General features: G+C 38.3%; 5 protein-coding genes across 9 annotated transcripts in view; 3 read left to right on the forward strand and 2 right to left on the reverse strand.

The window, feature by feature from the left end:
* Positions 1–47: 47 nt before the first annotated feature.
* Positions 48–7683, forward strand: pcm (5'-3' exoribonuclease pacman). Of its 3 annotated transcripts, none has more exons than XM_011152964.3 (19): positions 48–264; positions 521–961; positions 1092–1539; positions 1621–1871; positions 1947–2083; positions 2170–2552; positions 2738–3030; positions 3104–3384; positions 3469–3745; positions 3923–4198; positions 4316–4476; positions 4569–4954; positions 5114–5478; positions 5554–5652; positions 5751–5936; positions 6111–6344; positions 6443–6910; positions 7086–7311; positions 7394–7683. In XM_011152964.3, the coding sequence occupies exons 1-18, from the start codon at positions 190–192 to the stop codon at positions 7251–7253; spliced, it is 4929 nt and encodes a 1642-aa protein (XP_011151266.1). In that variant the 5' UTR covers positions 48–189; the 3' UTR covers positions 7254–7311; positions 7394–7683. The 3 variants fall into 3 exon arrangements, with proteins under 3 accessions (XP_011151266.1, XP_011151268.1, XP_011151267.1); XM_011152966.3 differs by having other exon boundaries at positions 6443–6739; XM_011152965.3 differs by having other exon boundaries at positions 5754–5936.
* A 457-nt stretch (positions 7684–8140) lies between these two features.
* cdm (importin-13-like protein cdm) lies at positions 8141–12825 on the reverse strand. The gene is made up of 8 exons (XM_011152967.3): positions 12446–12825; positions 12088–12252; positions 11802–11951; positions 11476–11723; positions 10552–11323; positions 9430–10339; positions 9172–9318; positions 8141–9077 (listed from the first exon to the last, which is right to left on the reverse strand). Exons 1-8 carry the CDS (start codon positions 12584–12586, stop codon positions 8803–8805), a joined length of 2808 nt encoding a protein of 935 aa, XP_011151269.1. The 5' UTR covers positions 12587–12825; the 3' UTR covers positions 8141–8802.
* Positions 12826–13462: 637 nt separating this feature from the next.
* LOC105190281 (uncharacterized protein C1orf50 homolog) lies at positions 13463–16936 on the forward strand. 2 transcript variants are annotated; one of them, XM_011152968.3, is made up of 7 exons: positions 13463–13767; positions 13941–14056; positions 14163–14381; positions 14442–15916; positions 16012–16187; positions 16405–16592; positions 16747–16936. In XM_011152968.3, exons 1-4 carry the CDS (start codon positions 13710–13712, stop codon positions 14628–14630), a joined length of 582 nt encoding a protein of 193 aa, XP_011151270.1. In that variant the 5' UTR covers positions 13463–13709; the 3' UTR covers positions 14631–15916; positions 16012–16187; positions 16405–16592; positions 16747–16936. The 2 variants fall into 2 exon arrangements, with proteins under 2 accessions (XP_011151270.1, XP_025158789.1); XM_025303004.1 differs by having other exon boundaries at positions 16420–16592.
* On the reverse strand, positions 15431–18919 carry LOC105190282 (dnaJ homolog subfamily C member 11). Of its 2 annotated transcripts, none has more exons than XM_011152970.3 (8): positions 18743–18919; positions 18176–18305; positions 17654–17897; positions 17252–17562; positions 16702–16909; positions 16040–16601; positions 15797–15926; positions 15431–15615 (listed from the first exon to the last, which is right to left on the reverse strand). In XM_011152970.3, exons 1-8 carry the CDS (start codon positions 18812–18814, stop codon positions 15593–15595), a joined length of 1680 nt encoding a protein of 559 aa, XP_011151272.1. In that variant the 5' UTR covers positions 18815–18919; the 3' UTR covers positions 15431–15592. The 2 variants fall into 2 exon arrangements, with proteins under 2 accessions (XP_011151272.1, XP_011151271.1); XM_011152969.3 differs by having other exon boundaries at positions 17252–17565.
* A 1103-nt stretch (positions 18920–20022) lies between these two features.
* The window catches only part of LOC105190284 (forkhead box protein D1), a 28050-nt gene continuing 21574 nt past the window's right edge, over positions 20023–26498 (forward strand). Inside the window, 2 exon segments of the mRNA XM_025303012.1 lie at positions 20023–20149; positions 20518–20636. The gene's annotated coding sequence lies outside the window, so the exon portion shown is untranslated.

The raw sequence follows: 26498 nt of genomic DNA on the forward strand, positions 1-26498 counted from the left end.
ATTTCCGGTCTCGTTGGTTCATCTTTGTTACAGCCAGTAATTCATGGTGCTGTAACATTGAAGCAGGGTCACTGTGTTGCGCTTTACAACCGAACCTTTAATTTTGATAGAACGATTATCCGAAGAAAGGGACGCGCAATAGAACACAGTCGAGTCATTTTATCTCGGTGATAAAACGCGTATCTCAAGATGGGTGTCCCGAAATTCTTCAGATACATAAGCGAGAGGCATCCTTGTCTGAGCGAGACGATCAAGGAATATCAGGTATTTGACAGAGAAAAAAAACCATAATCTTTGCACGGCCAGAGTCTCTTCCTTGTCCTTGTTTACTGATTTCCTATCTCTTCATTATTTTTTTATCGCACATACTATCATGTGTATGTCGTTAAAACTTCTTTTTTCACTTCAGCTTCAAATGTTTCATCATATTTCTACTTAAATCTTCAATGTCACAAATCAGTAGAATAGTTTTCCAATATTTTGCAACAGTTGTCAGACGATTATTTTCCATCTGTTTCAGATGCCAGAATTTGATTATTTATACTTAGATATGAATGGTATCGTACATGCATGTTCACATCCAAATGACAGTGACGTTCACTTTCGTATCTCTGAGGATACCATTTTTAATAACATATTCCACTATATAGAAGTACTATTTAACATGATACGGCCACAAAAGTTGTTTTTTATGGCAATAGATGGAGTAGCTCCTAGAGCTAAAATTAATCAACAAAGAAGTCGGCGATTTAGAACCGCCAAAGATGCTGAAGTACAAGAGGCTAATGCTAAAATACACGGTCTTGTGATACCTACAGAAAAGAAATTTGACTCAAACTGCATAACCCCAGGAACCTTCTTTATGGCCGAACTCACTAGGCGGCTCAATCGTTTTATTGTACATAAAATTTCTATAGATGATACTTGGAAAAAATGTAAAGTATTATTCAGTGGCTCTGAGGTAACTTTATCTTGATATTTTAATATAAAGAAAACAAATATATTCCCCATCTTAGGGAAAATATTAAAATATGGATCTGTCACTGTATCAGATTAGATTTCAATGCTACAGCAGACTAAATCTATTTTAGGTCCCTGGAGAGGGAGAACACAAAATTATGGATTTTATAAGACATATGAAAGCTAGTAAAGATTATGACTTTAACTCTAGACATTGTTTATATGGTCTAGATGCTGATTTAATAATGTTAGGTTTGTGCTCCCATGAGCCAAATTTCTCCCTTTTGAGAGAGGAAGTTAAGTTTGGTAAGAAGCAAAAGAAGATTCAGACTCCTGAAGAGACAAAGTTCTGTCTCCTTCATTTGTCACTCTTACGAGAATATATAGATCATGAGTTCTCGCCGGTCAAAGACAAGATATCTTTTCCATATGACATTGAGAAAATAATTGACGATTGGGTTTTAATGGGATTCCTTGTGGGAAATGATTTTATTCCCCACTTGCCAAATTTACATATTACCAGTGGTGCACTGCCAATTCTGTACCGTGCATACATGGAAGTATTGCCAACGTTTGAAGGTATACACTGTCAATTAGCGACAAATTCATGAAACCCACGTCTATGTTGTTATATAAACTTAATGTATAATTATGCTTTAGGTTATATAAACGAAACGGGAACATTAAATCTGAACCGATTTGAGAAGTTTATGGAGAGACTAAGTCGTTTAGATGTAAAGCAGTTTAACGAACATTATGCTGACTTAAAGTATTTTGAAAGTAAAACAGGTAGAAAGCCTAATGAATTTGAACGTCATATATATAAGAAATCGGAAGATGGAGAAGCAACATCTCCTAAAAAAATACAAAATAAAGATTTAGACGCTTTAATTAAGTCCACTGCAGAGATGGTATTTATTTGAGATGCTTTTTAACAAATTACATGAAAATGATAAATGACTTAATACAATTAATGTTTAATACAGTCCTTAGGACACTCTGACGAAGATGATGATTTGGATATGATGGACGATGAATCAGACAGTGATATATATCATATGGAATTTGTACAGCATAAAAGAGATTATTATATGAACAAGTTAGAGTACAAAAATGTTGACGCGTGAGTGTGCATTTTATAAATTACGATTTTGCACGAGAGATCTGCAGAACCATAATATATATGCTCATCAATTATGTTCATTTCAGGGACTTTTTACGTTCACAAGCAGAGGGTTATGTGAGAGCGATACAATGGAATTTACATTATTATTATAACGGTTGTTGTAGTTGGTCGTGGTATTATCCACATCATTATGCCCCGTACATTTCAGACATAAAAGACTTCAAGGATTTAAAGCTGGAATTTGAATTGGGAGAACCATTCTTACCTTTTGAGCAATTGCTGGCTGTGTTACCAGCATATAGCAAGGACCTATTACCGGTAACGTTTCAATCGTTATTGGTAGAAAAGGATTCTCCCATTATCAGTTACTATCCAACTGATTTTAAGACCGATTTAAATGGTAAACAGCAAGAATGGGAAGCAGTTGTACTTATTCCATTCATTGATGAGAAATTATTGTTGGCTGGTGCGTAATATCTACCTCTGTATCCAGTAGATTTGGAGATTGACATGAAATACTCGATACATATATATCTTAACAAACTCCCATTTCATTGGTACATTTAAAATATCAATGAAAGCTTTTTTTTATGAAAATAGAACTTACAAGAAGCAAAACTAAATCTTTCCACTATGCTCGTCTATGTTTAGCTATGCAGCCACACTTGTCAAAGCTAACACCGGAGGAAAAGCAACGAAATGCGCACGGGCAAATGCGTTTATATTCGTATACTGATGAAGATTTAGGTGTTTGCGAAGCTACATCACACTTCTCGAAAATAATTAATCACGCTCAAGTAACATTGATAAGTCGCGATGACATTTTCTTACCAAAAGAGCAATTAATCCGAGGCTTGTCCCCGGGTTTCGACATAAACGTTTATTATCCTGGATTTCCTAAGTTGCAGCATATACCTCATACGGCGAGTCTAACAAAAGCAGATGTATGTCAGTCGTTAAATTCCTACCTTGATCTTCGACTCTCAGCAGCTTGTTTCATACAGAATACCTTTGCAGGTGAAAGTATTCCAACAACCATCACGAGTAGAAAATATGATTTTGCATATATTGGAACAGAATAGTCCACAGGATTTGGAAAACTTAGCGCCGCAACTATTAGGGAAGATCGTGTACGTTAATTGGCCTTACTTGAAGGAGGCCCTCGTGATCGGTGTGTCTAATAATAACGTAAAGTTCACTTTAATCGAGGCACTGGTCGATTACAGTCACGACAATGTGAGCAAAGAAGACGTGTCAACCACGGAATGGAATATACAAAAGAAACATATCAGTGAGACGTAAGATAGAATTTGCGCTGCCTGCGATCAACAAACGTGATAACAGTGGAAGTCATACTATAACTTATATGCGTTTGCTTCTAGATATATGTCTCGTCTTGGGATATCTATAGGCCATACGGACATACTGCTCTACGCTCGTCCTCTCCTAAGTACCAAGTACGTTTTCAATACCAATGGAGAACTGACACTCGAGAAACAGTGGGCCAAGTTGGCCGTGCCGTATGCTTATCAGACGGTAGTCAGGAACATTCCCGTTTATTACAAGAGCGAACCGCTCTACAAGAGTATGTACGACATTTTCGTACCAGGAAGCATTTGTTTCATGCTGGGCTACCCGCACTACAGTGCGATAGGAGAGGTACAGTTGCTTCTCTTGCGTTGAAATGGTCGTTGCATGCATGTAGCAACGAGCGGAGTTGATAAGTTATTCGAAATAATAAGTAAAATTTGGCAAATATTAACACGGAGTTTATGTAAGATACCCATCGCGAGAGGACGTGGTTTTATTTAAAGAAGCTTTTCCGAATATGAACAGGTCTTGCCACATGGTACGGACAATACGAAGCAGCACAGAATCCAAATCTCCATGACGGTTACGAAAGAGCCAACGTTTGAGATCGTTAAACAAATTCATGCTCAACAGAAGACACGATACATGCATGGTAGTATCGCCGCGCAACGTCTTGGGATAAGTAGTCATCTCTTGAGCAGAATCACTGGCACAATTTACGTTATACGGACATCAAATGAGTTGGAGGTTACGAAACTTAATATCGGATTGAATTTGAAATTTAACAAGAAAAATGAAGAGGTAAGGAAGATACCAATTTAAGTTCAACGCATTTTTCATAACGCGATTACAGCAGCTACCGCTATTATATGCTAGGGTTACATGTTCATTTGCATATCCTTCGATATATTTTTAAAGGTACCTGGTTACACTAAGAAGGAAAACAGCCAATGGTTGTACAGTATAAGGGCAATTGAACTGATCCGCAGTTACATGGTCAAATGTCCCAACTTGTTTGAACGCTTAGCGGTAAATGTGACGAATGATATATTTCAAGAAGAGGAATTATTTGACAAAAAGTACGCACGGCAAATCACATCGGCAAATCGTTTAATTTATGTACGCACGTGTAATATAATAAAATAATAAACGCTTTGCAATATCGTCGTAGATCGGACGAGCTGGAAAATATAGTCGCTTGGCTGAAAATGGAACTACGTGATATAGAGAGCCGCGCTTGCGGAATAGAAGCCGTTGACACGGAAGTAGTACAGCAGATGGAGGAGGAATTGAAGCAGTACCTGAACACGCAGAGTGCTAACAGCAAAACTGTGACGATGCAGGTGAAGCCGCACTTGCTTTTTAAGCCGGAATTACATTTTCGCAACATGGTACCTCCTGATCCACATGCCCTGCATCGTTTATTGGACCGTATTCGCTGCGTTCGAAGAGGCTTCACCGTACCGATCGGAGCTAAAGGCACTATTATAGGAATACAGAAGGCGAACATCCAAGTGGACACGATGTTCGACGTGTTATTCGACCAGCCTTTCATAGGTAATCATCGCGCTTTGGAATAATTCGTCGCTTTGGGAAAGTTTCGAATGTCGGATTGTAAAAATCTAACTCATCTGTTGCAAAACAAAGAATACAAGCTTTTTACGTGATCGTGAGTTGCGCATATTTCTGCATTTTGCATCTGTGCGAACATTACAGGCGGTTTCTCGATCAATGGTTGTTCCGAATCGCGCGGATATCGCCTGGCGATCACAGATTTCCTGAACATTAGCCACGGCGAGAGAATTGAACACGGGAATTCAATAAACGAACCGACAGAAAACTGGCGACAAATGGCTAATGCCAGTTCACCGAAAAGGAACATCCGTCAGTCGCCGAAGGTGTCCCCGCAGATGTGTCTCGCCAAGAAGGGTCTTGAGAAATTGAATCAAGATATACTATCGAAAATGGAGCTGTGCAAGAAAACGATAACGACGCCCAGCAAAGTACCGTCGCAGAACGCGTCTTCATCAAATCAGTCGTCCGAATTTCAAACATTGTGGAACGAGTTGCATAAGATGCAGGTCAGTGCAGTTGTACAGACTCGCCTTGTTTGTTAGTTTATCTCGTAAATCACAGATCCTTGGTATGTACGATAGAAGTCGAGTTTACCGCCGCCGCCGCCGTCGGAGAAAGTATTATTGGGTCCGCTGATAACAGTCGAGCCATTTGGCAATAATCACAATAATATACAATCGGTGAGTATCATTGAATGTTTCGCGTCAGAAATTGAAAACTCTTCCACTTGTTCCATTCTAATGCTCATTCTTGTTTCATTCGGAAAATGATCGCACAGCAGTCGCAGGATCCCAGTGCATTCTTGAAAGCAATGTTGAAAATTTCTGGCGAGCAGACTCCGACAAGTACGCAACAAGGTAATCAATCAACGTCACAATCCACGGGAACGTCCCAGAAAATAACAATTGCTGAGATGGACCGAACATCGAATCCGCCTCCACCTTTGGTGCAACAATGGTTTGACGTATGTATGAATAATTGAGAATAATAACTACATGCAAGTATTTATTCCTTCTGGGATAAATTTACTCGGAAAAAAAAAATGATCTCATTGTCAGTGTTTGTTGTGTGTATATTTCGTAAGAATATATATCATCGATCGTTGAATACTTTTGTATATTATAGAATATTTTTGCAGCATGCTCGGCGTGTTGAGGGAAAACAAGAAAAAACAAGTCCAATCTGGCATTGTTCACAATTATTGAAACATTTCTCGTGCCACAGGATTGGTATGCCAAAGTACAGTTATTTTGTCGACGAAAAAACTGGTCTAATTACCTGCCAGATTATGGTGCAAGATTCAAGCTTTAGAGGCGATCCTTGCGCTACTCATGAACAAGCCGCGGAAAGTGCCGCGAGGAAAACATATAAGGTAGCAGGAAATATTTAAGAAAAATTCTGTACAGATTTCTTTCGCAGAGTAGAGTATCCCACAAGTTATTAGATTCTTAAGGTAATTTTTATTACTAGACGTTAAATTTGGATAAGATATTAACGCCCGACACGAAAATGATACCGGCGCCTCAGCAACAATGGTACAACGGCCAACAAAATAGCTCTTGGGTCCAAAATATCCGGCCTCCTATGATGCCGATGTGTCCACCGAAGATGCCACCAATCCCACAAAATTTAAACATGCAGCCCAACTTATTTTACCCAAAATGGAATCAGAAACTGCCACCAAATCCAGGGTTTATCCAAACCGCGTCGTATAGTCAAGGAAGACAACAGCAAGGAAAACCTCTGTCGAGCCAGTCCAAAGTAGAGGTAAAACAGAGCACCGCGTTTGTTCCGTTACAGGCTCAGAAGAAGAATAGAAATGCCAGCGTGAAGCAGACTCCAAAAGAAACGAGTCCGAGCGCCAAAAAAAATCCTACTTCCAAAACGCAGCAACAGCAACATCCAAAAAAGGAAGAAACTCAAAAAATACTACTCAAGGTTTACAAATAGATATATATATGTACACATACATATATATACAAGTGCATGTGCGTGCTCACGCACGCGCACACACACACACATACATACACACCCATCCACACCATTATCGCAATTACAGATAGATATTTGAAACATAATAATAATAATAATTAAATGTCTCATTTGCATGCAGAACGAAGCATCGGAAGTTGTAAATAAGATCAAGAAGAAAGAGCCAAGCGAGCCTCAAATATCACAACAACCGCAGAGTGCGACGGCAAAAACGTCCAAGCCAAGGAGATCGCGCGTTGCCGCGAAATTCGGCACACAAGTTTTGCCGAACGGCGATGAACCCCAGTGAAGGCTTTACTTCACTCGGTATTCACAACGGGGGAGTAGATCTCTTCCACGGATTATATGTAAATATAAGTGAACTATATATACATCATACTTCAACTCTTCGCCTGTCTCCCTCTCGTTTTCTACATTTTATAATAATAGGTGCAGATTTTTCTTTGATCCCCATCGGGCCAGTATTTCATCGGATTTCGAAGGTTTTATGTCCACACGCTGAAAACAATTTTCGTACTTGTTATATGTACGATCGCATACACGAAGGAATCGTTATGTAGACTTCTGGAGTGAAATGTATATACACATACACACATACACGCACTGAACTTATATACATAATATACAACATAAAGGACATTATTGTAAGTGAGAATGATTATTTTACTATTTACTTTGTCTTTTGTACAATCCACAATGTACTGACGTATTTTCATTTACATAGATTAATATTTTTTTTCAATTTTATCGTAATTTATTGAAACAACTTACGATTGATAAATATTTTGAGATTATTCCTTAAATATGAATATTATTTTTTTATGATATATTCTTGATTAGCGATTTTTTTATATTACAATTTAATAGAGAGCTGTATACAAAAAGAGTAAAAGTATATTATCAAGATTAATAATATATTTTACATGATATATATATATTATATATATATATATATATATATATATATATACATACATACATATATATGTATCATTTATTGTTTTTATTGTATTAAACACATGTACGAGGATCAGTTTATTTGGTTAAGAAAGATGAAATAATTTCTCCTTGCTTTGCACTATTTATCTATCTTTTCCTCAAGTCGTCTTTTCGAGAAATATTTCAATTCACAATAATATATTGGATCCAGGATATTCTATTTTATCACGCAATGTATATTAGAAAAGGAAGAAATCGATTTTTATTGTAATACATGTACATGTTGACGTGGAATAACATTAGGCAAGTAACCTATGTGAACATGGAGAAAGTGATATTAATTAAGCATGTAAGTAGAAAGATGTGTAATCTATCTCCGACGATCTTTTCTGTGTTCCTTCTTTCTGTATTACAAACAGCAAAGAACAAATCAAAATTAAATAGCACAATATCCAACAAAAATACTTTTATTTTACCTACAACAAAATGATTGCACGAAAATCGCTAGATACATAAATCACAGTTCAATTTTACACAATTGTTATTTAACTTTTAGTTTCTCGCTTTAATTTTTGCATTTTCTAACAATCTGATAAATTAATTACCAATACTTCAACTAATATACGATTATACTCGATGGAAAAGAATCGGAAATATATTATATATTTTTTTTCTCCTCGATCATTCTTTTATTTTCTTTATTGTAACCGCGTTATATCGCACCGCGTTACATGTGATCAATGAATGTTTCATGATTCAAAAAAATGCAAAAAAACCCGTATGGAGTACAAGTATATACAATATGTAGCGTTTATTATGAAGAGATAAATTATATTGATATTCGCATGTGTGTTACATACATTATGTTGTGTCGGTCCCTTCATAGAGTAAAACTGATTTTACGTCAGTACATCGGAAGTCCTGTCATTCCGAGGATTTGAGGATCCTATTTTTTGTCGACACCGCAAGTTGAATTCCTTCAGCACGTCGCTAAGTCGTTGCTTCAATCTCTCGCGCAAGATGCGCGTTATATATTCCTTTCGCAATGCTGCGATATCACTTTGACTCTCAAACGCAATTCGTAACCACAACTCATGCCACTCCATGCAGTTTTTGTTCAGTGACAATAGAACTTCAGCGTAAGGTTCGAAATTATGATGAAGCATTACTCCACCTAATAAAAATACGAAGAGAAATAAGTAATCAAGCAAACAGTTTCGTGAAATTTTATGAATTCACGCATTTCCGCAGAACCCGTTCCCACTTACTGAGATGATGCAAGATTACAGAGACAAGTTCCTGGCCAATCGGTTGAATGAATGTCTGCATGTGCAGACTTTGTGCGATTGCGTGATTGAGAAAACTACCGGCCATTTTCACCGTCGCAAATTCCGGCAGCGTTAAACAAGCAATCCCTGAATGCACGAAAGAAAGAAGAAGAATTAAATGTCTGCTTGGATGTGGACGTTAGACAAATCCAACTTCCATAGACATTTTCTCAATTAATGTACAACTAATGCACATACCACATTGTAACATTTCCGGGATTTGCTCTGGGATTTGCAACAATAACTTGATATTCTTCTTACAAATTTGCGAAAGTACACCTAGGTATGCTTCCATCAGATCTGACCAATCGGACAGATCGCCCTGTACCGATCTGCACGCCTTCACGCCGCTCAGCGTTATCGAGCTGATTTCGGCGAGAACCGAGCCGATGATATTGTCTTGATCTTTTGCGAACAACACTATCAATTGACGCAGTAGATTCAATGCTTCCGGGTGCGGCCACGTCTTATAAGATGTCGTCAAGATCGACAGTAACGGCCGTGCATCTGTCTCCGGGTGCACGAGCGACGATACGGATCGTTGAGCGCACAAATACATTCCCTCCAATGTGGCATTGTCTTGACTCCATTCGGGATGCGCGATGATCTGATGAAACACTGGTATCAAGCCGTCCAACACGGCCTTACCGATCGTGCCATCGAGAGTACTGAGACACGCGAGAATCATTTTTAGGTGATTTGTCACGTCGAGCCGCGCCACGAACAGCGGTTGCTCCAATAACTCCTTCAACTTCACTATGCACAGGCCTAGCGTCGCGTCGAGATACGTCATTTGTAATTCCACAGTAGGTAATGTGTTGAGTACCTTTCCGGCCGCATACATAAGCCGTAAGGTCTCTCCGCTACCAGGCGCGACATTCAGCAGAGTTTGTCTGATAGTGTTGAGAATGGACGGCGCAAACGGCGCAAGATGATTACCGGATTCTCTTACGATATCTCTCAATGCCATACTCGCGAAAGGTGCGACTTCGGGGCCTTTTGTGAGTCCTAGCGTGATGAATTGCAGCACTTCTTTCAGCCTGCGCTCGGGATGTTCCCCAATCCACTCGGCGAATGAGCCAAGTGCCGAGCAAGCACACGCCATTACCTGCGTACCAAACAAATTGTCTCTTATGAGTACCATATTATGACACACTACAATTCGCTGATAATTAGTGTATATGAAAATAACAGAAATGATAGAGTAGCAATAGACTCCTGATATATACGAGAAAGAATGAAAATAACAAAATACATTATATGCAATTTTTTTTTCTAATGCCGATTATCCGCACGATCGCGCACGATAATTGTACGTACCTCCGGAGGATAACGATCGTAAGGTATATAAGAAAGAATTGCGAATATCATCTCCGGGACGTAACGAACATTTCTATTGCCGACAGATTCAGCCAGTGCTTTAAATGCGTGCAACGACGCTTCAATGTCGGTCCAATTTTTATTATCACACATCGCCCGGGCTAATCTTTCCAGAACCATTTTCAACAGGTCTTCTTGGAGAACTTTGTAGCAGTAGTCTAAAGTGTCCGCCACGTCTTGCCTGTAACATCTAAGTAACTCGCTCTCGTTTGCGTTGCTCAACTCTTGCCGGCATGGAAGAGCCGATTTCTCCAGCAACGCCTCAGCCAGCCGGATGTAAATGGGCTTCAACGCTAACAAAGCCCATTTCTCGAGTGGCTGATCCAACGTGCCTAAATCGTCCTGTAACGCATACCAGAATCCAAATGGGATGCAACTACGAGTTTCATCCGTCGGGTAACGACCTGGCTGGGATGTACATTCCAACAGTAGCTCGATCAAATTCGTAGCTGTCTGTTTATGAGTCAAATCATTACTACCGCCAGCTAGAGCAATCAGAAACTCGCGACTGTGAGCCTCCCCCATAGCAGTTAACACTTCGCAGAAATATTTGGTATCATGTTCTTTTGCCGTTATTGTCAAAGCCTTGGCCCATTCCCAAAGGGTATGTGTCCATCTTTTTAGATCACGATGTGTCACTATTGTGATCAAGCACTCTTGCACTATATCCCAACCACGCTCCTGCTCAGGGTCGGTACATAAGTTTGAAGACCTTGCAAAAAATAAACAGTTGATGTTTCATTGTAAATTTATATCTATAGTTTCTTATATCATTCTATATACATATATAACATATATAACAAGTTTAGTAAAAGTTCTATATTACAATTTCTTCCTTAATATCTAATAAGAATAAATACGTACCTATTAGGTGCATAGTGAGTTGCCATAATTAGTAGATCAGAATAAATTTGACCAATAGCTTCCAATGGCAATTTGTCCATCTTAAACCAAGCTAGAGTGCATTCTAAAGTCAGAATCATAAACGTTGGTGGCAACAACAATGCAATTGTATCATACGACGAAAAAACCAATCGTAAGCAGCATAAAATTTTAGGCCAACTTTTGACTAAAATTTGTGAATTGCCACGCGTTTGTCGTCTCCTATCGCACTAAAATGCAATGAAAAAGATTATTATTACTACAAAACTAAATTATATAGCATAATCTTATATATATTTTGTACATACCTCAGTAGGAAGCAATGAAAGTACCCGTAGTAATAATTCTAGCATAGATGGAGAATTAGTTGGAGTTAAAGCATTAAATAGGTCATCAACTATACTTGCATCCTCTTCTATCTTCTCTATATTGTAACTGTTCACCATAAATGCAGCAAACTAAAATTAACGATAATTAGTGACTATTAAATTATGTACAAAGAGAATCATTTATAATTTATTATTTTCCTATATTAAAAAAAAATACATATATATATATGTGGACATATATAATATAAAAACAAAAAAATATTACCGCTTGACAAAGTTTTAAAAGAACAAATTTTGGGGTATTGGGCTGTTTTAGGCTCTTCACCAAATAATCCCTTAACATCGGATAGTCATGTTCAGGTACTTCATCCCATTGCTTAATTATTTTTGTGTGCAAAGTTGTTGCCGCAAAAAATTGAACTTCTGCTGACTGTAAATATAGTACATATTTACTACTATACTGTATATTTAGTAATGTAATAATTGTTTAGCTATAACTGCTTTTTTCGAGTATCTGATTGCAATATTTATTGCAAAACAAAAATTTGATGAAAAAGTGAAAAAATATAGAAGAGTGCACTATCTTCAAACAGAGACTATATATGACGCATTCATGTACAGACCTTGGAAGGATCCAAAAGTTCCCATACGAATTTCCAAGCTTCCGGGGAGACTTGTGCTTGTAAGAGCCACGAATGAGCTTCATTGCTACCTGCTGAATAAAATTCCTTGACAGCTTGATCGACAATCGTTGCATAATCCATTCCAAGTACTTCGTACGACAATGTAGTTTAACAATGCGCGTCCACCTGTCTTATTACAGAGAAGTGTATAAACAAAAGATGTTTATACACAGTAACTACAATAGAAAACACTCGATTTATATATTTAGCATTTTATATAGCAGATGCAATACTTTGTTGATTATTTATTATTCACTTGATCACTAAGATCACCATACGATCAAGTATGAAATTTAATATAACCTAATCCGAGCTAACTTAACTTGTATATCTCAATATCAAATAGATGGCAACTAGATGGAGCAGGAGTTTATCAAGTATAGAAAAAGATGGTTGCGTTCAGAAAACAAAACGCCACTAAGCGGTTAACTATTGGTCCTTACTGTTAGATCTTTACATTCAGACCAATAACGTTGACGAATTACTCAATCATTGGGTGCATTCAGTACTACAACCGCTCATTGAGTGCTAAGTGAGCTCTTGCATCTGATTGGTGTATATTTTTAAATCTAAAGGAATATACCAATCAAATGTAAAAGCTCATTGAGCGCTCAGTGAGCGGTTGTAGTACTGAATGCACCCGTTGTGTAACCGTCGTGTTTTCTGAACGCAGCCAGTAAAGCTTAAGCCAGCGGCACACGGTACTTGTTTTCGTGCTGGATTGCTTGCTGGATGAAAATACTGCGTTCTAATTGGTGCATTTCCATCCATCTTCGGAAAAGTACCAATCAGAACGCAGTATTTTCATCCAGCAAGCAACCCAGCACGAAAACAAGCACCGTGTGCCGCTGGCTTTAATGGCTTCTACACACAGACGCGGCAGCGCGCACGAGGCAACGCGTTGACCAATCAGAATCTTTCTTTTACAGTTATATAACTCATATCTCTCGAAAAGAAAGACTGTGATTGGTCAATGCGTTGCCGCGTTGACGCGCTGCCGCGTCCTGTGTGTAGAAGCCATAAGGAAGAAATGTACTATTAAAAAATTAAGAACTATTTGCTCCTATTTTCTAACGTGCTGTGTTACTTTTTTAACGGAAATTATTTAGTTGAATAGTTTTTAAAATGATTTATTTTCGATTGTATATTAATTTACAATAATAATAAATATTTACGATAATAATTCATTTACATTGTCTATACGATGGATAATAATGATGCAATGGATACAGTAGTTGGTTTACAGACTACTTCAACTAAAGGTACAACCAAAATAACCTTAAATGTTTTAGAGATTTTTATTTTCCATATGTAATATTAATTATATTAATATTAACTAGAATATTTTGAGATGTTTAATGGATCTTATAATTTTTGATAATTTTCTATATTATTATAATATTTATTCACTAACAATACAATTTGTACATTACAGCAATAGCTTTAGTAGAACGAAATATTATGCCACAAGGTATACTATTAGTAGATCCGACTGCTGTAGCTAAATCAAATCAGCAAGATTTAATGGCATTGGTAGCAGAAATACAGAAGGTAGTAGAAAATAATTGTATAATATTTGTAATTTTCTTTTGACTGAATTCTTTAATTATATCTTATTAACACAGTTGCTATATTTTATAATATTCTTTTTCTATAGGCTGATAGCTGTATAAAAGCTAATGCATGCAATAAGTTACAAGTGATTGCAGAACAGATAAAATTTCTGCAAAAGCAAGCTGAAGGGATTTTGTTGGAAGCAGAACGAAATGCAAAGTTACATCATGTTGCTTGTAATTTTATAAAACAACCTGGTCATGTATATCATTTATATCAACGAGAATCAGGACAACTTTATTTCTCTATGATTAGTCCAGAGGTAAGTAATATTTTTATATGATAATTTAATTTGATATAATCTATTACCTGTCTTATATAGGAATGGGGTAATTCTGCACCATCTCAAAGTTATAAAGGTTCCTTCAGATTAGAACATGATCATTCATGGACTCCATTATCTCAATTACAGAGAAAAGATGATGAATTAGATATATTTAATAAATTCTTACCTAACAATGCAATTACAAATTCTCTTCTGCATAATATTATGTTAAACACAAGCACATAATGAATTTATTAGAATTATAATAGAATTATTTTATCTTGGAAAGTACAAATTATATCAGAATAAAAAATTTTTATATAAAAGAATGTTATTAAAATAACTCTTAATTCAAGAAAGTATGTTTTTATCGTGTGTAATTTAAGAAGCAAGTTTATTTGATGATTCAATATCGACTTAGTTGTAATTTGTTTAATAGATACATACACAAATATATCTTATACGTTCCACAAAATATGTATATATATAATTACATACAGGAACATTATTTAAATCAATAACCATTTTATATGATTTCATCTCGTAATATATTACTTCTTTTAATTACACTAGTAATTGGTTGTGACTAATTAACAAATGGTCTTATACACAACATGCAAATTGTATACCTACTTCAGACCCAGGTATGCAGCAATAGACAGATTCGTATCTTCAACTACGTTAATGAATTGTAAAATGATCAATATGACTTTGGAATAATATATATGTATATCTATTTTATATATAGAATTATTAATATTTCTATAGGCAGTATAGATTTGTATTTAGGTTGACTATGTTTTGTCCTTTTAGCAAGGTATCTTAAACAATATTATTATTGGAAATGGCATACAATTTAAAATTAATACATATATATGCATATGAAGAATTTTAAATTTTATATTACATATACCTTTTAAAAAGATTATGAAAGAAACACACATATCTATTCTAATGCAGTACAATAAAACATGTATGTTTCTATGTGTTCCTTCACATTTTAAATTACATGACTATTTCCAAATAATTAAATATCAGTTTACTGAGAAGACAATACTAATGTACAAAGAATAAACGAACACTCGGTATTTTCCATTTTCTATGTAAAATTAAATCTCTAAGAGATAACAATCTACACTGCAATAATATGCCAATCACTTATGAGGATTGCGACGACTGCGTTTCGTTTTTAATGTTGATCGCATATGTCAGGTAGTGTTCACTTTATGCGCTAAAACATACAAGAGAGAATCATACAAGAGACAAATCAAAATATTAAATAAAAAGATAAGAACGATATTAAGACAGCTAACACATACAGTATATGCCATTATGTTTTTATATTTAACACTGAGGTGTTGCTGTAGTTTTTTTTATTTTAAAAGAACAAATAAATAAAAATGAATTCTTACATGAAACTGGTATCCTGAGAGGTGCATCGTCTCGTATAATACATTCATGTGTTTGAGTATGGAAAAGATATTGTACCAAAAGCTGTTTATCTTCTCCCACACATGGATCATAAAAGCCAGGTAGTTGACTCTATAATGGGGTTACAGTTAATGTTATTTAAAACAAATTAGCAAAGTGAATTAATATCTTAAATCTGTATGCAATTAAAATATAGAATCGAATACGATTAGAGTATCTAATACCTTGGATGCTTTATGAAGAATCAATTTGGAATCTTTGACTAAACATTGTAACGGAATCGTCACGTCTATCATCTCATCTCTATGTCCGCTCTCTTCCAAATTAGATCTATCTTGCTGAGGATAAACGAATCGACCGTACAGAGCTTTGGTAATGATTAATCCTTTTTTAGATTCCTCTTCAGCTCTTATTCTACTAACAGTTTCTTTCATGAGTTCAATGGCAGCTTTGGCTTCTCTTTGTTTCTCCAATATTCTAGACTTGTACATCTCTTTCTGCTTTTCCTTCTCGCGTTCTTTTCGCTCTTTCACTACCGGATCGATTATGAGCTTTTTAATAACCGTCCATGTTACAATGGGAACTACAGTGGCATAAAAAACAGGAGCTGGAAGAATCTCGTCGCACAGATGGATTGGAAATGTGTATGCTTGTGAGGCACGACTCAGTCTAATTTTCAAGGTAACGCCAGTCGGTACACCGACACGTACAGCTGCCGAAACCGAGCTATGTTGGGAGACCTTTTTTTCCACACCATATTCAAGAAACGCACCAAAAGTACCAGCCCTATACGAATTATAATAAAGTCGATTATACGTAAATTATATATATCTCTGGAAACGAAAAGATGTATACTGCAAACAAAATATTTCTCGGCAATACTAACTTGACACTACTACGAAGCCTGAGCTGTTTCTCTTCCATTTTGTAGGTGTAATTAAGACTGATGAAAGAATGTATAAGTCCAAAATGTATGGAGATCGCAGTGTACGATCGGGATGTATCTCTCACCACCATGGTGCTCATAGCATCCTGTATACCAGCTCTATAAGTGAGGTATCCCACTGTATGCTTGTCCAACTGCATTGCAAGAGCTGTAAATAAACTTATATGATCTCCAATGATGCTAATACTTCTGTTTTCTCTATTTTAACCCTCGCCAAACGGTATTTGGATCAAGTTGAACCCTCGTTCTTGCTAGAACCGTTAATATCGCGAGGGTTAAAATATTTCGACTGAAAGCTTTTGATTTTATCTTAGTCAATGAATACATCATATATATTTAAGACATATACCTTTCATACTTGTTAAAATCACACATGTACTTGTTTAAGTTAAAAATAGATTTGCCAAAAAATGTGTGCGAATAAAATATACGGATCAAGTATGTAATATTTCGATGGCAGTCGGAATGATATATTCACAAATGAACATACTTCCTACGTAGCCAGCTTTCATGCCGTGCGATGTAAATTGCAGTATTGTCGCTCCATCGCAGAATAATCTTTTCGTTAATGTGCGAAATCCTTTGAGCGAAAACGTCGGACCGTTACCAGCTCCGACCTCGACTTCGACCCAACCTTTCGAAGATATTAAACGTTTCGCCGAGACATTGATCGACCCGGAGCCTGTGCCGTTTTGTGTACCAAGTTGCCCCGACATGGTTATCGTGTCTCTCAATGTGAGTGGTGCTTCAATAGATTGCGCAAACGACATTCCGCTAACTTCGATGCACGAGAAGAACCCACTGCTAGAACATAATTCAAAGTTTCCAGTCATATAAAACTTTATCATTATTACTGATTTTCTTTTCATAGTAATTCAAAGTTTGATCTTACTTATCACTGTAATCTTCATCGTATTTACTGAAAAGATCAGTGGCATTGATGTTTACTGTTACAGTGCCTTTAGGATTTGTGCGTTGTTGCAAACGTCTTTCTTCTCTTTCCCTAGCCAGCCTCTCATATTCCTCCCGAATCTCCTGAGGTGTCTTAGTACGTTGTACAATTTCCCATCCTTCTGTTTCTAATCCACGGATTCCCAGTGAATCATAAATTGCCCTCTGATGTGGATCACTCAATACTATAACATTACATATTATTTCCAAATGTTTGCACAATTAAACAAGTCAGTAAAAACAGTATATAATAATACATACATAATTACAATGACCTATATTGAAATCTATATATAAATACTCAAAGCAATCATCGGTTTATAATGATATGAATGAAATGATACATAGTTAACTATGTATCAATTTCAAGGTTTTTGCTATAATACAATGAAATGATAATTTTAAACAACTGATCTTTCTGGAACAAACAAATATGAATATCAATATCCAATTATGCACCAACCTTCATACGCTTTCTTGGTACGATTGAAAAGAATCTCTGCTTCCTTCTTAAGCGTTGGATCTGTATGTTTGTCAGGGTGATAAAGCTTACTTTGTCTACGATATGCATTGCTAATATCTTCAGGACTAGCCTGGAGCAATAAAATATATCATCATGAAAGGGAGCATGTAACCAGTCTTAGTTAATTGCATCATTTATATGCATAAATTTCATAAAAGAGAGAACAGAGATTTGAGTAGAAAACAATATCCGTTACCGATATTTCTATAATATTAAACAGAGAAAATATATTATAGCATATATGTTATAGCAAATAAAATAATCCAGGCATAAAATTTGGCAATGCTGAACTGACACTATCAGTGTTTCTAGATTTGTGATTGATATTCACGATTTCAATCAAACGTTACAGTTTAATCGTAAAAAAGAATCAAGTTCCTGCAAAATTAGTCGCATTACATCAGCGTTAAAAAAACGACAGTCCACGTGGAGGGCCAAAACTGTTTTCTACCTCCCATAGAACCGGAATTCTCAGAAATTCTATAACAAATTGACAAACATTCTCACGTTTCTTGGGATATTTAGGAAGGTGTAGTAATCATCCTCAATCGTATTCTCTTGGTCGCTTTCGTCTTCCATTTTTAAACTAGTGAATTTTGCACCTTTTAATGAATCGTAAGAATCGAGTAACCGCTTTGCAGGTTCACTTTTTATAAGTTACAGCAGAGCACGGGACAACAGCAGGCCGGTATTTGTTAATTTCCTCAATCCTTGTTAGATGGCGGTCTATGTCCGAGGTTGAAGAAACTAAAGCTATCAGGAGATGACAGTTTCGAATTATCGACATCTCGACTTATGGAACTGTTTGTATTATATAATGAGAGAAAGAGAGAGAGAAAGAGAGATTCTCAGCTGACTCAATTGTTATATAATTCCTTTACATAAATCTAATAATTGTAATAATATATAAATTTGTCACTTTGGTAACATTGATAACATTGATATGAATTATAGATTGTTACTTTAATAACAGGGACTATACTAAATAAAATAATTATAATTAATATGATTGTGTAATGTACCAATATTATTTTATTGAAAGTCAATTCTCAATGCTAAAATACCGTTATCTCCCAAATAAATACAGATATTGTTCCAATGGATTATACATATCAAATACATTTCCGTAAATTTTATATCGATTCACAATTGTAAATTGATTTTATATCGATTTTTGTTAGATAGATCATATCGTTTTGCTGCGCTTCACTTCAGAGCGATCAACGGGGAAGCGGCCATTACTAATTTCGAACGCTACAGCTTTATTCGTGTCGTTAGCATTTCTCGCATTTCCGTGCATTTTTATTACATATATAGTATTATTATTATATATATATATTATATTATATATATAGTTTTTCTTGACTCTGTTAAAATCGCTTGCATCATGTTTGTATATTTTTAATGTAAATTATGCATAAGTTGAATCTGAAATGCGTGGAAAACAAGTGGATTCGATATCTCAAGGTAAGAAAGCTACAAACATAACCCTCAGTACATATTGCAAATTGTGTTAAGTTCTCGATCCTTGAAACCTCGCAATATCTTTCGACGGTTAAAATAGCGAATCTTAAAATCGACGTGAGTCCATCTATTCGCGAGCATGGCGGAACGAGTTATTCATTTCTTTTCTCACTGCAAGGAACAAAATCAAGTGTTAAAATCGTGATTTGATTGTGCATTGAGTTTAGGTCGGCTCGAGGTACGTGCTTCCGATCGTCGGCGGTCCTCTCCCGATTGACACGTGAATGGAGCTTTATATTATTATTTGTTTGAAGCCAATCTATCGCTGGGCGGTGAACGAAGCGATGGGGGAATTTTTACGAGTGGAGTATCGCTGCGTAGAGAATGGGCCGAGGACCGCGAAGGGCTCGGGCTCGTTCGCGCGTGCAAGGAACGTCAGACGCGTAAAAGGTAATATTGTACGACGAGGGTCGTTTTTAACGTAAACATTTACGCCTCGTGGCCGCTAAAATATGAAGCCGTCGTCTGCCGAGACGGCAGATCTCAAATGCCTCACGACTTGGCCCTAAAATAATTTACGAGGTTCTTCTGAGAGAACGACAGTGGCCCGCGTCTGATGTAAATTCGTCATAGGAGGTTCGTTACGCGAATCGATAACGTCTAATGCGCCGCGACACGCAAATTTCAGCTCAATAAAACGAAAGATCAAACATGAATTCTTGCTATCACAAGAACGCTGCGCAATGAAAAACCTCGTGTTTAGTTCTGAGTAGGTTACAATTTTGACGATTAAACTAACAGATTTCCTCTGATTTTAGGTGTGAACATGAACTTGTCGATAGAGACTGGAGATTCGACGTGCGTCAGGACGGAGAGAGTCAAGATAGATAGCTACAATGGCGATTTCACAATTAATCCACTGTGCACCGAAGATCAGGTAAACGCTCCCTTATTACGCTCGCTTATCTCTTAACTTTTGAGTGGGTCACAAGCGGATCGATTTTCGAGATAGGCGCGGTAATTAATAAATATTTCGAGCAAAACAAAAGACGAAGAGCTTCTAGAGTCACGATTATACCTCGCGATACTGTTCTGCACGAAACGTGACCGCGTGGTAATCGCTCCTGTCTCGCCTCGCCGCGACAAACAAACGACTATAAAACGGCAGTAAAAAGCGAAGGGTGAGCTTGAACTCACGAGAAGGGAGAAAAGGAGGGCAAAAGGGAAAGAAAGACGGAGAAAGAGAGAGAGAGAGAGAGAGAGAGAGAGGTCAGTCCGGGTCGAGAGAGCCAGTTTGCTTTGACATTGCCCAATCAAAACAAGGGCTCCTTTTCTTTCTCCCGTTTCTTCAACCGTGCTCTGACATAAGCAGGTTGAAGGATAAAGGCTCCTTAGTCATCGCAATTTATCGGCTTTTTTTCTTTTTGGTAATCAATCATTATTGATAAAAAGATCAGCGTAAGCATGTTCCAAGAGAAGACCAAATTGGGATAAACTCGTAAATATGTTTCTTTTCTTCGTCTGATAAAATTAACCTAAGTATTTCATTCGCCAGGCTTAACTTCTTAAGCGACAGGATTTAGACAAAAAATATAGAAAAATTCCTGGAAAAGGAACTTGATTTTCGTACATATCTATTTTATTCGTCTCGATCAACCAATTGATTACAACCAGAGTAGGTCAATAATAATCGCATGATAATCCGAATGTGTTAATTGATTCTTTTTCATTCGATTAATTGGGTATTAGCAATGCCAATAACCCAAATTGCGCGCAGCTTCGAACGTATTGGTGAATTGAAATGCGATACGGTGGCCTGTGGGACAGAATTTGCGTGTTGGTGCGTCGAATAAAAAAGTGATAACAGACATCGCGTCCAGAGAGGATTAATTGTCGTTCACAGAGCGTTAACTAACTTGTCGACACAATAATGCAATAGCGCGCGGACGCGCAACGGTGAGACAGGCAGGAACAATTGAACGCGACCGGGCTGGTCGATGTTGCTAAACACAGTCATTGTGCTGGGTTAACAATAGCCCGCTATATCAGCAACATCGGCGTCCGTAAGTCCCAGCATTCGGACAACAATTCGCACACTCGGCCATTGCAACTGTTGAAAAATATCCGGCCACGCTTGACCACCGTTGTTCCCATTTGTTTCTCTTCCTGTCGCCAAACCAATCTACGATCCCCGATTTCCGTAGATCTCCGCCAAGGGTGTCAGCATCACGAGAGGCAACGCGGATCAGGTGTGATCGAAAATCTCACTTTGGAAGCGTCATAAATTCGTATTTTCGACTAATGGGGATTACGCGTTGCGAGGCTTTCTGAAGCTCTCCGCAGCTTTATATCTGCACGCGTGTATTTTTTTAAATATTTTTTAAATATAGTTTCGAAACGCTTTGAAAATAAGCTCGGACGAGATGTGTATTCAGGTTCCGTGAAATTTGTACGTGTTCACGGTAAATTGACGCGATGGCTGATTGCTAATAGGCGTGTCACATACCGTTATTGCAAGTTAACGCTCCATTATTACAGAATGCGATTTCGCTGCACTCCTGTAGCGCTATATTTTTTACGGAGCATCAACATTTTATAACTTTTATGTAGAGAGATGTGAGATTTTTTTTTATCGTATCAATATCAATACTCACGATGTAAATTTTTGCCGATTTTTATGAGGATGGAAATTTACTTAAACTCTACGAAAGTGTGCATCGGTCAATTTACGGTTGCTTTTTCGAAGATCTGAAGTCGGTGAGAATTCTGTAGTGGTTACATCGGCGGGAGAATCGATTGTGATTCGACTAGATGCGATCTTTATTTTCTCGAAATATAGATTTAGGGCGGTCTGAAAATAAGCTCTTTGGTCGCGTCCGAAATTACAGCGGAGGACGCGTTTATGGAATCTGCGGTCGGATAGCTCGCCATTAAACGGCGAATTTGTGCCTTCCAGTGCCTTGCTCGTCGGTGCGATTCGTGAATTGAACGCGAATCGAACGCAAAGCTTCGCGAGGAGTCGCCGGGGTGAATGCGAGTGCGCGTCGAGTCGATGTTTTGGAGCAAATTTCCGACCAATCGCACGAGACGAGAGGCTCCTCGATGACGCCCCAACATGGCGTCGCGGTCTCCGTTGTTCCCCTACCACGTGAGAGGTTTCGTTTACGCGATATTTCACCAGCTCTCTATCGGCAGCCTTCTCTTCTTTTATCGATACGCCGGTCTTTCCGTAGTCTCGCCAGTCTTTTAATACATCTGCCCTTTTTCACATTGTAGCATAAAATCCGTTGTGCAGAGAATCGAGCGCTATAAATATACAGTTTGATAAAAACATTTATGTACAGGGTGATCGAGTGATACACGCGCTCGTTGGACACGACGAACGTGTTTCGTTGGAAACCTCGTTGAAAAATCATCTCTGCCCTCTCGCGAGATGCACTTCACGCTTTGTTTTTTCGCACTTCGCTTGAAGTTTTAATATTAAGCGACATTTATGTAGCATTCACGTTGTAAGTTCTCTTTAATTCAAATATTTTACACTTAGAATATACCTTACCCCTTATCGTGGTGTATCATTCGCTGTAATCTCTGACGTAATCTCTTATTTTCGCGCCATACTAAATCCATATTTCAAAAGAATAGAGATCGTGTCTAGTCGGATAAATCGATTCTCGATCGATATATCGATAGAATTCACTCACCAAAACTTCAGAGTTTCGAAAAAAATTAACCATATGTTCGACTCATTTGCAAAAGCTGTTTGAACACTTCCCCTTCTACGTTTTTCAAAACGCACCTAACCAATCCAGTAAGTAAGCCAATTTTCCAAGAGTTATTCAAAAACAAATTCTTTTTTATAAAAATGATTCCTCTAACGATTCTATAGAATCTTCGGCGACTGCATACAGTCATCGCTTTCCTTTAAAATCACTGGCGCTCCGTACATTGAGTTCTGCAGAAAAGTGCTGATGACCTTACAAAATCACTGGACTCGATCACTTGTGTGCTCAACGTAACGTGTGTTGTATCTTTGACGGTGGTCAGCGATTTCAGCACGCGACCTCGTTCTCTTGACCTTAATTCCATGACATCGATTCTAGCCGATGATTACCGAGTAAAACCATAGTTGCTTAACGCGCCTTGCGGAATGCGACGTCAGCGTAATTACATAATATTCGTCCGCCGCGACCGATATTTCGCTTATCACGGCTATACTCCGGTTTTTCTCGCCGATCGAACGAGCCGAAATGTTCACGTCGAAATTTTTCGACGTTTGTGCTTGGAAGAAGCCGGCTCGTTATTAGCCAGGTATTATCCAGAGAACATGCGCCTCTCAGCCGCGGTCCAGAAAAAAATGGGCTGAAAGATGACACAGCCATGCGACAAGCGCCGGATCGCGTGAGCGATGCGTCTATTTGCGAACTAACGGACTTGTGAAAATTGGTCGCGATCGAAGATGCCGTGCCTAGGGCCATGACGAACTTGAATCCGCTATCGAACGCGACGCGACGTGAAGTTGCCGAGAGGTCGGTCGACGCGCAACGCGCTTCGGGTTCGCCGAGGGAGGCGGCCTGAAGTCGCGCCCGAACGCGACTCCGCCTACCTTCACGTCGCACGGACGCGCGCGCGCGCGCATCGCCGATCGCGCTCTCGCGGCTCTTTGACGGCCCAGTCTCGATCTCGCTTCTCGCCTTCGATTTCGTCTCGCCGCTCTTGTGTCCGTTTTCGCGCGCGGTCCAACCATCCGACGTCTCGCTCGCGAGTTTCGCGTTTTGCGACACGGTGAATCGGAGTGAGACGGCGGAGGAGAGTCTTGGTCCCCCTCGGAGAATACACGCAGCAGGTAACGACGCGGCAACGCCAATATGGCTCTCTTTGTTGTCACCGGCGATAGAAACTCTCGATGCGACGCGATTCTCTGAGCCTTTGATCCTTCGCGCGATCGCGAATAGAGAAATGCATCCCCCGCGAGCATTCTGTCCATATCGTCCAGCCTGATTTGGCCCGATGTATTAGCGTGCGTCGGTGCGTGATTGGAAATTGAGGTTAAAAACAGTATGAAGTTTAAACGTACAATAAGAGGTTAAAAACGTAAGAAAGTTTTATAAACAGCCTGTAGATGATTCGACTGCAACTTCAAGCGCTCGACGCGCCACTGTACAAATCGCGCTGCTTGGCAGAATTTATGTCGAACATTCCTGGCAGTCAAGATTTTTCTCTCACGCTACGATTATACGTGCCTTGATTATAATGTGTGTAAACATAATTGCTAATGCGCGTTTTATATACGTCTCCGATTATATTTTCTACGCCCTGGTTTTTTTGCTACTGCTTTTTGTCCGAATCATCATCTGATCATCTGATTTCATTCGATATCTGATCAGCATCGAAAATGTTTGATGGCTATTTTCGTCGCGTAATCGATATTCCACGAGAGAATCTCTCCGTCGGAGATCCTCGCGAAAACATGATGACGTCGATGACACGAGGAGGATAAAACGACGCGCGGCTGAAGAGAGCACGACTCGACGCGCCGCAGCAGCGAGCGACGGCGGACGTCGCGCTAATGAATGAGAATTCGCATTTATCGCGCCGCGTTAAGTCGGGCGGAAGAAAAAGTATCGTCGCGGAGCGTGCCGCGATTTTGTATAATAATTTGACTATCTTAAAAGACCCGCGTCTGTCGACGGCGCATGAGAGATCGCGGCGAGTTTGTAAACTTGGCCGCGCGATCGGCCGGGATCTGTACAGGACCCCGACGTGGTATTTATTAAACAGCGAGATAAATGTTTCTTCTTCTTGCTGCGCTGCGCTGCGCTGCAGATAAGCGCGTTTTCCTTATTACTCGAAAGAAAGAGTGGCGCCGACGTTCGATGCCCGCCGCGTGCTCCGCTTTGCCGATCGTGCGCGGAATTGCGACAACCTCGCTCGCTGTCCTCCGCATATATTCGTCGTAATCCGCGAATCGCCGTTGTTACACGTAAGAACGATAAGTACGTGGTAAACAAGAGAATACAATATGAAGTAAAAGACAGAAGAGTACGCGTGTGAGTAAATTCTTCGCGAATCGTAAACTGGCAGATGTCTGCGGAATGCCAGGAAGTCGAGATAATTACACGAGACAATTGATGGTACATGACAAAAGGTATATTACGGTTGTAAATAAAGAAGTAAGGTCAAGATGGCTGGTGATTTGTAGTAAGCTTGATAAATTGTCTAGCAAAAGTTTACAAACACGCGGAATGCAAATTATGAAAAATGATCTTGAATGAATGATTGGTATTTACAATGCATCGTGTGTGTTCTGTTTATATCTGACGAGTTGAATAATTTGCCGATAGTAAGTGAGTATAGATATCTCAAGTTGTACTACCATTAGAAAGTGATAAACTTGCATGCACGAACTGCACGTCGTGATTTACCATAGTAAAGAGACGCGTGTGATAGTTCTGAAATTGTTTAGAAACATTGAAAATTGTATATTGTAAGAGGATTCAAGAAACAATAAACATCGAGTTGTGTGTATGCGCTGATTAGTAAAATATTTCTACATCTCTTATCGGCTGCGACCATTCGCACTGCAAACAGATGATTAATTATATTAGCAACGAAAACATAAAATATGTCACAAAAACACATAATCTAATTGATAATGATTTCCTGTCAATGAATATAAATATTTTTACACTGGTCACTGTAAGACCGATAAAACTTCATTAACATACATGATAAAAAATTCGTTCTCAAAAATTCTCGAGATATTTAGAAGCGTTCGGAGACGATTGTATTACGTTATTAA

The sequence above is a fragment of the Harpegnathos saltator genome, unplaced genomic scaffold (assembly GCF_003227715.2).
Source record: "Harpegnathos saltator strain DR-91 unplaced genomic scaffold, Hsal_v8.6 scaffold522, whole genome shotgun sequence".
In the NCBI taxonomy this organism is placed as follows: domain Eukaryota; kingdom Metazoa; phylum Arthropoda; class Insecta; order Hymenoptera; family Formicidae; genus Harpegnathos; species Harpegnathos saltator.